This window comes from Athene noctua, chromosome 1 (genome assembly GCF_965140245.1).
Source record: "Athene noctua chromosome 1, bAthNoc1.hap1.1, whole genome shotgun sequence".
In the NCBI taxonomy this organism is placed as follows: domain Eukaryota; kingdom Metazoa; phylum Chordata; class Aves; order Strigiformes; family Strigidae; genus Athene; species Athene noctua.
The window spans coordinates 97592081-97604378 of record NC_134037.1 but is presented as its reverse complement, the minus strand read 5'-3'; the positions used below and the strand labels follow the sequence as shown (position 1 = coordinate 97604378).

Below are 12298 nucleotides of genomic sequence, written 5' to 3'. Positions count from 1 at the left end.
TTAACGATCTCATACCCAAAGTGATTCCAAAATAAACCCCAGCAGATCTGACACTTGGAGAGCACTCTTCTGCATTCACATAGAATAAATGCACCACCACTGCCTCTCAAGTACCATTCCCCTGAAAAACAAATGAACTCAATTTCCAAAGGTTACTATAAATTACTCCTATGCCCTGCTGTAGGAGCAGTTAAAAGATAGCTGATCTTTGCATGTTAAGGGTGCTCTGGAGATGCAGAAATTGTGAAGCTGAGCCTGGAAGAAAATTTTTAAGTTATGCACTCTTCCTGAAAAAGTGCCCGTTTCTCCCACAGAGCTCTGTTACAAGATAATCAGACCCTTAAAAGCTACAACTGCCTACTATCAAAAGAGAGAGAGTACAATACTATCTAATTAATCTCCTACAGATTTGGCATGCAAAACGATTTCTTGTCCTACTTTGCTAAGGGATTAGAGCAAGTTTTGTTCCTTTCCAGACCTCCCAGTACACCTCTCTCAGAAAGCAGATAGTACCTTTACCTGTTCTGAGAAGGAATTTCTTAATTCCACCAGCACGTATAAACCCCAGGATAGGGAATCCAGTGCACTAATCATTAGTTAATACATGTGAATACACAGCACTTTTCCCCTTGGGAGTCTGTTACCAGAGGCATGCATATTTAACTAGACACGGCAAGTAAAAGGAACAAAGCATGAAGACAAGATTAATTTCAACACAAGACATATATGCGTACACGCATATTTTACTTGAACACTTACTCATCATGCACTGATGGTAGTGTGAACTCGATTCAACTCCTCAGACCCTCAGTGGACCAGAGAACAGCCCACTGCCTCAGTGTTAATTCTTTACCTCGAGAGTCCCTTTTTAAATATTAGCAAGACTTTCACTCTTATCACTTCTTGGGGTTTTTCCTTTCCTGTCAAAACAAGTAATTTTAGCTACATCAAAGAGGCAGAGCCTGCACAGCTAATGTTTTGGACAGTGTCCACTAAAATCCCTTAAGCATTTATTGTTGGGTGGCACACACAGAACTGTTTTCTCCTAACCATTTTTTCCCTCTCCCAAAATCCCATAAAATAAAATCAATATAGCACACGGTGGATCTCACTGGCCAAGCAGTATTTCCATCTTTATTTTCATGTTTGTACTACAACAGAGTTTACAGAGCCTTGAAAATACAGTCCCTAAAGAAAACATTTATAAAATACCGTTGTGTAAATTGGAAATAAAATTTTTTTCTCTACTATACCAAACAAATTAATGCAAATTAGTTATTTCTTCTCAAAAAAGCATTATAAGAAAAGACCACTCATTTGGTTCCTTTATGCAAGTATACCTGGAAAGACAGCTATACGGCAAAATTCATTCAAAACCGTATGAACACTAATGCTGCAAACAAAAGACACAAGATGTTGACCGAATTTGAACTTTATTTCTGTAATTATCTTTAAAAAAGAGCAGATATGCCTGAGGATCTGAGATGGAAGATAGCAAGTAAACGCAGACAATAAGAGCGTGTAAAGAATTAGTAAAGCAAAGAGAGGTTTTGAAACAAACTCAGGTAGAAACTTAGAGCAGTAAAAAGAAAAGAAAATATATCTTGTGCTCTCATCCATTTGGGGAAATGAATAGATCCTTTGAAAATTACCCTGAGTGCAGACATTTCTTTGCCTCAGCATCTTCTGAACGAAAGAACCTGCAGGGACCCAAATTTAAACTAATCCCGTTGGATAAAAGTACAATTATAACAGAATTCACAGTCTAGAATTTAATGAATTTAATCAAATATGAAACTGCATTAGCAGACAGAATGATTACTTCTGACTGACCTTCTGTAATCAGTTAATTTAAAAGTCTGTTCTGCTTCCATATTCATAAGCAATGACCGACTTTCTCTACAGAAAAAAGAATTACCACGGCTCAACAACTTGAATTCAGTGGGCATACCACATGGAATTTAAATGTATTCTCAATTCAGGAAGACTGTGCTAGATTTGATCTTTTCTCTTTTTTTAAAGAAAAAAAAAAAAAAAAAGGGAAACCTTGTAAATGTGTTTCTAGAAAGCTAACAAGCTGTTGCCTTCAAGCCAAGCCATTTCTTACTGTTCTAGAGTTCTTGTGAGGAAGTAGAGTGTATTGTGCCAGTACCATTACACATAAGGGCCAGAATCCTTTCGTTTTCTTCTAGTTTCACCAGTATTTTTTTCCCAAAATTTTAATCAAATATTACTCAAGTATTATTATATTTTAATTTACTGAAGCAAAGAAATAGTCATAACTACATTACCAGTTCACTGGTTCATATTAAAGAATTGTCAATACCAACAATATTATTGCACTCCCAGACTTTCACATAAAAGACATTCTGCCTTCACATGTCTATCTTGGCATATTCAACTTTATATTTTTGATTTAAACTAACAATGACTTCAAAGTCAGTGAGATGCTGGAATTCATTATACCACCCTTACCACTAGCGAGGTCTTTATTTCCTGAAAAGCAGGTCTATTATATATAAATACATGAACACATTTAGGCATCAGTGTCTGGTAACTGTCAACTTGAAGTTATGCTGCAGCACATATTTTCCCTCCAACACAAGATCATCCACCCAAAGAGTCTTTCAGTTTGCTCAATCCTGTTGCTTCCTCAGGCAACCATCAGTGGTAACGGAGAAAGCTGTGTTTCTTGGAGGAAAAACTGGTGTCTATTGAATATACCAGGAAGAGAGGGTGAAGGAGACTAAGGCATTATTAGATCAACCTGACTGGCCACAAAGAAGCATGGCTGACAGAGAGAGGCATTCACAGTGTTCGTAGCAGTGTAATATACCGACAAAATCTGAGAAAGTTCCACTGTTTCCTCCAAGTGCTTTCTAAAACCATCCCTCTTGCAGTCTAGAAGTCCCTTTATGAGTTCCTACAGAAGAGTAATAACAGTAATACACACTGATTATGGAGGGGATAGCCCTAGACACAGATGTCTTTGAAGCAGGTAGTGGAAGAATTGCCAGGCCCAGCTTCTTAAGTGAGAAGTGGTGAAAAGTGTCTGAAAGTTGTCAAAGTCTATGAAAACTGATAGCAAAGATGAGGCAAAGGAACAGCTTTTATTTTGTCTTCATGGACTGTGAGTTGCCTTTGTGAAAATATCCAGCAACATGAACAACTGATGTTGGGAGGGAGACCACAGACCCCACAGAGTCATTGCCTACAAGAATAACTGCAGATTCAGTGGTGCCAGCTATCCCTTAAGGAATATCCGAAGGTTTCCCCCCTGCCCCTCCCAATCTGTTGTCTAACATAACCACACACTTCACAACTTCCATTTTTCTCTTGTTCATGTTGGTAGACTTCACTTATCCTTAAGGCAAAATATGTTAGTACAGGGTACTAATACAGACTGACTGTATCTCTGATGGGATATTCTCACAGCCTACAGAATAAGTTGCAAGGGGCTTCTAGAGGAAATCTTGAAACATTTGGGGTAACTGTCTTAATGAGATCAATTGCCTGGCACTATTAAAGTTAAGCAGTTCGCACATAAACTCAGTCAAACATCCTTGAGAACCAGAAGGAACACCAGGAAGATGGAAACAGAGAGCATCCAACTAGACTAATACATTAAATAAAACACAAAATAATAAAGGGGGTTAAGAAACAAAACAACTAAGTTTGAAATGGATTCAGATTTCAGTCATGCAAGGGTCCCTTGCTGAACAGCATTAAAAAAAGAAGTATATTGGCAAAGCTACCCAACAGCTTTGACTATATATGGAGTATAGGTTTAGGCACAGCCTAAGCTTTGGTTTGCGTGCCGGCTCACTGACAGCCTCCTCAGCTATTTCTCACACCCAGGTCTGGATGCAAGCTTGTCCCACCTCTAACATTTCCAGTCTCCAGGGACTGAGAGAAGCAAGGCTGCAAAAGTGAGCAGGCAATTCCTCCTGCCATTCAAGAACTCTGGTAGTTAAGAGACAACTGATGATTCTGCTAGTGCTCATACTACAGTTCTCAGCTAAAACTAGTATCTTGCTATGTAAGTGCTCCTTCTCCACTTAACAGAACTTCAGGATATGCTACTAATTTTACACCAGAAGAGCAAAAGAAAGAATACTCATTCAGACAGGCAGTTTGATTCTAACAGACAGCAGACTTTCTCAAGCCTGGTAGCAACTGCTACTCACCTAAGAAACGAGTGAATTAATTGAGAAACCAAGATTAAATCAACATGAATTCAAGAGAAGATCCAGGAATTCAGGCCACTGCTATGGGGTCAGGTGTAAGATAAACAGACATAGCTTGAAAGAAACATAAACTTAAACATCTTTTTCAGTCTTTACAATTTAAGTATCCTGTTACTCTGGTCCAACCTTCTGGCCCACCTAACTGTATGACCATGAAAAAGATGGTCGAATACATGTGACAATTTTTTTTTTTCCCCTCTCATACAACACTATGAATGGAAATCCATTAAATGGATTAAACCTCAGCAAGGCCTCAGTGACCATAAGCATAAATATCTGTGTGTATATATATATGCACACATACATACATCCTCCATATATACAAATGGGAAGGATCAATATAGGACAGGAATAAACAGCTTTCAGAACTCATGTTTGTTTTAGAAAATTAAACAGCAAATAGCACTGGATTATGAATAATCAAAACACATTATGACATATAAAGTCAAGACATGACTGAAAATAAAACACAAAAATGTGAATATAAAGAAGTTCAAAATAAGAAAAAAAACATTCTAATAAGATGCAGGATCCAATCCTGCATTCTGTTTCACTTAAATTCCCCAAGTTCAACCAAAACCAAAGTTATTTAAGGCTTTCAGTATAAGAGTGTAGGGGTCCATGAATGAAATCTGCTGCTGCCATCCCAAATAGAGCAAACAGAAGAGATAGTAATGCTAAATTAGTTTGAACTCATGCTTACTGCCCTTATGTAGGGGTGTTCATACTGGAACATATAACACCTGCATCTTTGCCAACAATACAACAGCCAGACTTTTAAGAATAGTTCAAATGGCACTAGCTAATATAAGGGGTATTTGGGCTTTTTTGTAGCTACTGTGAGCATAGGAACAATTGATGCTGTTAAGCATCTGTCTCATGCACCTGACAGTAAATGAACAATTATGGGAGATATTTAAAGGATCTCTTCACTGTCCATTAAAAGCTAACTCAGCAAGTCAAGAGTAATAACGATTAAGATTTTGAACAGAGGTACAGAAAATATACAGCCTTCATGACAGTCATCATATCGCCAAATGATAAATATGGAGTCCAATAGCTACAAATACAAGAACTTAAACATTGCTCTACACAAGATATAGAGCATGACAGCCAATATACTTAACTTGTACAATTAGCCGCATCAACTCTGCAGTGACTGAAATCTGTACTCAGTATTAACAATCAGACAAGGGGAAACTATCTTCCCAATGCTACTTAACTGGCATGAGAACCGCAGTGGCTCATGCTCTGAAGTTCTGCAATGGCAAAGCCCTCCTTGCATGCGAATGCAGCTCCAAGTATTCCCATATATATTGGTCGACAAGAACACATTCAGCACTTACTGGATTTCAGGACATGCTAAAGTCCTCTTGCCTCCATCCCCACTAAGGCTCATGGAGTCTTTTCGATAGTAATGGGTGGGCAGAATAATTCTGAGGAGACTAGCTGGAGAACTGAAGTAGGATGCTAAAAACCCCAAATCCTTAAACTGACAGTTGGCTTGCATATACTGCTTTTGTCTCTTCTTTGCCAAACAGAAGATACTTCAAAATCATTGGAAAAATGGGGTTAACATTTTGCATAAGCACTTCAATTATTACCTGGCTCACATTAACCATCAACTAGGCTAACATAACAAACAATTCTTGTTACTCAAACTGGCGTCATTGAAATGAGCTCCAAATTAATCTCATCCGTACACAATCACTAATCTTGTTTTGTGCCAACCGAATTTTTAATCAGAACGGAGTGAATCATAGGTTGTTTTTAAAATACATTTCTAATACTTGTCATCCAAAATGAATAAACACTAGAGCAGGGAAGAACTTTTCTATTTACATTTTGGGAAGCTGATTTTGTTTATACATACTATATACACAAGTATCAAATGCATACAATAGGTGAGGACTTTTTTAATGGAAAAAAACCCCACATTTATTTCTAATAATGCTTTGAGCACCAATAGCATCACTAACCTAAAGAACTTAGTCCTCTGACTGTAACTAAAACTGTATGACAAACCAAAATAAAAGGAACGGTTGCTCCTCTGTTGAGTTGCTCCTCAATCTCTACATCATTTTAGAAGATCAGAATACACACAATGAGACCCTCCAACCAGTAGAGTATACTTCTGGTATGGCATGTAATGAGGCATATATTCTGCAGTGCTGAACTTGAGACTCAACTTGAGTTTCAAACTTTAATATTTGTGCAAGACAGAAGCAAAGCTGAGTTTCAACAAGCAGAATCAACTTGATTCTGCAACTGCAATACTGATTTAACAAAGCAGTTGGTTAGCTCTGCTTGTAACAAGAGTGCTCAACATATCACCCCGCTGCTGAAATACAGGCCCAACCATTTAGGAATTCTTTAGAAAAAAAAGATAGTACAAAGTCATCACCTACAGTCTTTCCTTCTTAAAATGCAGTATTTCTGGAACCTTGTTTTAGCTGTCTTAACAGCTGCTTAACCGAACACCTGTTACCAAGCTTAGATAAAAACCTAACTTGAAGGTCTGCCCATGGCCATGGAAACTGAAGGAGTGACTGAAGCGATCTGCAGCATGGCCATTCGAATGTCTTCAGGGAGGTCTACGACAGACTCTATTACAGACACACAAGCTTGAGGAAGCTGGAGTGCCTGGTTCTCATTTCAAGCAAAGCATAATGCCTGACTCAAGCATGTAACATCATGAGATGACTTCTGCTTGGAAAACAAGACACTCAGGCAAATAAGAGCAGTGCAAGAAGGCTCAATGTCAGAATTCCCACAGATCTGGTGGCACATATTTATTACTTAGAGACTGTGCTCCTCATTTAATACCATCTACTTGCTTTTTTGAATGGTAGATTCTGTTTTGATTGCCAGGAACTGCTGCATCAAAAGTGTCTGAAGATGGCTCAAGATTAAAAGCATTAAATTACACTCAATGTGCTAATCTATTTTTACTTATAGTCAGTAGAAATATATGTTGACACATTAAAACAATTCTGCTAATATCTCAGAATTCAATTAAAATTATCTTCATTAAACTGCTCCGAGATCTGTGGGAAAAAAAGGGTTATTCAAATATTTAGCATAACGATCAAGTTATTATTAATGTAATATTCTGAAGAAAAACACTGAAAGACATGTTGAACATTAAAAAGTGAATGCAAAAGCAAAAATACACCATATAGACCATAGCTGCAAGGTGGAGATGACATGCTCTGATAACATCAGGATGGACTGCAGGAGAATGACAAGGGCCTTATCAAAAAAGGTTACATTTACATACTCAATACTATTGCAAGACATAATGATCAAAGGAATGCTGCTGGCTTGCAAATTTCTATTTTGGTTCATTTTTAATCAATTTTAAAATACGCTGGTTAATATCTCATTATGCATCAGGGAGTAAATGGCTCCCCAAGCTGTTTTCAAAAAAAAAGAGGATGGGAAGTTTGTTCTGTGCTTAGGCAGAAGAAAAGCAATGCTCCTGAAAGAAGTATCATTAATGAACAATGTAAGACAGAAAGAAGGAAAACTAAGGATGTTTTTATCCTTGCAGGTTTCCCTGTGGATCACTAGTGCTAGTGACTTCTTTTTACATGAAAAATATGTCACCATATCACACTCCATCTGAACAGCATTTCTGCAAGATATCCTAAATTAATTATCTTTACTAAGTATCTCATTTGCTATTTATCATTGATTTCAGCTTTCCAGCACATTAAAAAAGTGCTCGCTCTTTAACATCAACTGCAGAAAGTGGTTGCTAGTGTGAATACTTCTCAGAAGGTTGTTAGATTGTGAAATAACAAAATAAAAAAAGGGGGAAACACGAGAACTGGTAAATAAAAAGAGTGTGAAAGCAATTCTAGAATTGTCATATTTAGTAAAACCTTTTCCATAAATGAGCCTAACAAAATAGCTATTCAGCAGTACCATTCGTTCTTTTCAAAGGAGTTTGTGAGCTTAACAGGAAAGTGATTGGGGAGAAGCAAAGAAATATGATATTCACCTTTGAAAAATTCTGTTAGGTATGCTAAAAAAAAAAATTATTAAAACCAATTCTTTTAAGATTGTGAAATTTTTCAATATAACTTAAGTGAATAAAGCTAAAAACGAAAAAACAACACATGTGAAGGACGTGTTCAATTCTGTGGCCATTGCCTTACTTTCTTCCCCCATGACACCTGTACCCCAAAACTGAACAGTAGCCTGGGACTTACTTCGGGAGCTCCCATACCTGACAAAATCACCCAGCTGCACTGGAGACATGCTGATAAAGCACAGAACAGGCTGCAGAGGAGGAATATGAGCCTCTCCCTTAGCAAGGGTCTATGCCAGGAGTTTTATTAAAAGACACTTCCCAGATGCCTGTTTGTGCCAGTGATTCCCATGTACCTTTACAGGTAGTCTATAAAATAAAATATATTTAAAGTGTAAATTGGTTTTTGGGTCAACTTTCTAATAAAAGCTAAAAATTTTGAGAAAAAAAAATAAACGAGATCATGACCTACAGCATGGGTGACTGAACAAGAATTACAGTAGAGCTCTCTGGCAAAGGCATACTTTTCTGACACAGCCACCAAACTCTGCACCATAACCACAGGTACTGGACACTTATTGGAAAAAACATGCCCAAACCAAACTGACAAACAATACTGCTGACACAGAAACAAGGAGAATGGAGCCCAAAGAGAGGGGGAAAGTAAAAGAGAAAAACACTCTGGGTTTCAAAAGACCTTAATATGGCTTTAGTCAACTACTAGTAACTTTTGATAGGAAGTATTTTAAAAGCATAGCCATTGTTAGATTCTTCAAACAAGGGTTTACTGCTTGAAGGCTAATTCTGAATAATGAACAAAATGCTTGGTTTCAGGTTGTGGTACTTCTTCTTCTATAGTAATAAGACTGTGTAAAAATATTTTCTCATTTTGACAATTTTTGATCATCACGCCTTTTAAAAGGGCATTTCTTTGTCTTTATGGTAACACTACCACATATGAGCAGATCTACTTCTTTGACATAGTAGTTTCAACAACATACAACCTGGTTTTATCCTTCCTCATGGTAAAACAAATATCAACATCACTACACAACATTATGCTAATTTTTCTGGAACTAAATGCTTTTCAAAGACATGATTGAGCAATACTTTTTACTCAAACAGATCTTTTAAGATGGTCAGGTATTAAAAAGATGTCTTTTTAAAGATACTCTGAATAGTTATTGTAAAGGTCATCTTATCTCTACTAAAATTTTTAAAAAACACCCCTATATTTATGAATTCAACTTTAAATAACTTTAGAAGACAAAGTGTTGATACGTAACAGTGAGATAAAAGTGGCTTTTTTCTTTATTCTGCATTGTTAGCAAATTCTTACTGCTGAATCTATTCTAAAAAAGACAAGTCTCTTTGCATGGTACAAGGTTGTCAGTGAATTACTTACATGCAAGGCAGAAGGATCTGGCAAAAATTCAGCATCCTCTCCAAAGATAAAATCCGGTGGTAGGTCAGGATAGTGAGCATTGAAAATTATATCCCCTGGAAAGTAGTAAATGAAAACACAGTTTTCACTTCTATGTATGTGCTTATAAATAAATAAATGAATGAAATACTGTACACATGATGCACATTTTTAATATCAAATTTGATAGCTACATTAAATATACTTCATGTATATATCCATATAATTTTTACAAAAATTCACATGCAAGATAAGCATCAGATGTTTTGGGGGATGAAGTCAAATTCCTGAGGCACAGCTTCTTCCTCCTCTGCAAGCAATGAAACATGAAATACATTATTGCTTCTTATCTCAAATGGCAATTCAAACACTATTGAGGGTTGCCTCAAAACACGAAGTTAGAAAAGTGATCTTGTTTCAAAAAAGTGACGCATTTAGATTGCTGTGATTTGCATATTAAGTCAAAGTCAAACGCAAACGACCAAGATCAGGATTTTCAAAATACTGGAGCTCTTAAAACTTAGTGGCACTTACTCCTTCTTCTCACCACCTGCAACTCTTAGAAGGAAGAACAGGCAGCTTAATAGGAATCCCAATTATCCAAATTCTGGTTAAAAGAAATATAGTATTACACATGTAAATGGGGAGACTAAAATTAACTAAAAATATAAGACTTAATCACAACTTGGCACTTAGACCTCATCTTGCCAGTGTCATACAATTAACTACTGATGTGACAGTTCAAAGAAATTTGGGTTGTATTATTTCACTAGTATATACAGACTTCAGAGTTCATATAGGTCAAGAAGTGGTCATCTGCATGTGAGCTCTTAAAAAACCACCCAAAATTCTAGGGAAAAAATTTTCTAGTGTTACTTCTCTACCTCTCAATCACTCTTTCCTCTTATGGAAGAGTGTAAAGGAGTGCAAACTCCGAGTTTTGCATAAAGCAGATTCGTGAGGCATCAGAAGAAAGAAATCAGTACCTGGTATGTGTTACCACTTGTTTAAAATCTACACAGAAAAGTAAAACCAGTGTGGTAAGCCTTATAAACAATTCTGTTCAGAGAAAGTTGAACCACTTTTTGTTTTTTCAGAAATTATGAACGCAAAACTGGAGAAAAGCATTAGCTGCACAAATATTACAAAACTACATTGCTGGCTCAATGATGTCACCATCTCAAGACATTCAACATAACAGTTTTAATTGCTAACATTCTGTAAACTTATCTTGGCTCTAGCTGGAAGCAAGGAAGCTATAAAGATTAATTTGCCAAGGATGAAGGCTCACAACCAAGAAGTCAATGGCCAGTCTGGGTACAAAGGTATGTGCTACAGTACCGCTCCAAATCAAGAACTCACTGATCATGTGACTCAGTAGAGCAAAATGTTGATTTCTCCTGTCTACACTCCTACCTTCCTTTGACAAATATCAGGAATACGTGTAAGCATAGAGTGCAGGAAAGAGTAGAGGTTTGCCAGTTAAAATATTCAACATAAAATCAATCTTTTATTTAATTTAGAAGAAAACAAAACAGGCACCAATTCTAGAGGAAACTGCAGAAAATTGCAACAGGAAATGCACCTACATTAAGTAAGAGAAAATAATTACTAGACTGCCTAAATGGTAATACAGCAATGAAGAAAAAAAAAAATAGACTGGAGCAATCCTATGCCACAATAACTCAACCCTTTTCTTCATATTTACTACAATTAAAAAGTCATGTATGGCTCCTTACAACAACCTCGGCAATTTCTATGTACAGAGCAGGCCACTCTTGAGGTTATGTGTGTTGAAGGAGATAGCACCTTAATACATTCTTTGACTGAGCTTTGTTTCATAAAGAGTTATACTATGAATAACTCAAAACACAGCACAATGAAGAAGCTTGGCCTGTGACTTACGTAACCCAATGCTCCTCTGAAGGAAAGAATTGTATCTGTGTTTCTGCCATGTTCTTATGTGATGCTAAGTAACTCATTTAAACACTCTTCATATTGGAGTTGCTAGTTGCATGCTTTTCATTCTCTGCATTCCTGCTTTAACAGAGTTGACTAAACAGAGTACACAAAGCTACAGCTCAGTAGGAGTTGCACTCCAACTATATAGATACTACAAAGGGCTGTTTAGAATAAAAGAAGGATGAAAATAAATGCAAAATATTTATGTTATACCTCCATATTTGATCAGTGGAAAACTATTACAGAACCTTACATCATGAGGTAACTCCAAGACTCTGCTTAGAGTAGTGAAATTGACAATAAACGGTATTCACCTCTGCAAGCTCCACAGTAACTGATGAACCTCAGAAAAGCAGTAACAGTAGGCGCAACATGAAGGTTCAAGCAGGTTCAAACTCTTTTTTTTCCCCTAGTGTTTTCAGTTCTACAGCAACATGAAGAAAACTCACAGCACCTCCTAAAACATCATCATACGCAGTGCTTAAGTATTACAGTAAACTAAAATCGATATTAACATGCGAGGTGGTAAACATTTACAGTTTGGGGTTTGGGTCAGCTGCATATCCCATGCAGTGATTCCTGCTGTGGGACCAGGGCCAAGAGCTGGGGATGGAATCCTCTTCAACATCT

At 37.0% G+C, this 12298-nt stretch overlaps 1 protein-coding gene across 2 annotated transcripts in view; it reads right to left on the bottom strand.

The window, feature by feature from the left end:
- The window catches only part of BABAM2 (BRISC and BRCA1 A complex member 2), a 177433-nt gene that overhangs the window by 134551 nt on the left and 30584 nt on the right, over window positions 1–12298 (bottom strand). For both annotated transcript variants that reach the window (XM_074897058.1, XM_074897059.1), the window contains exon 4: window positions 9689–9783. In XM_074897058.1, coding sequence (XP_074753159.1) covers window positions 9689–9783 — 95 coding nt within the window. The remainder of the gene's footprint in view (window positions 1–9688; window positions 9784–12298) is intronic.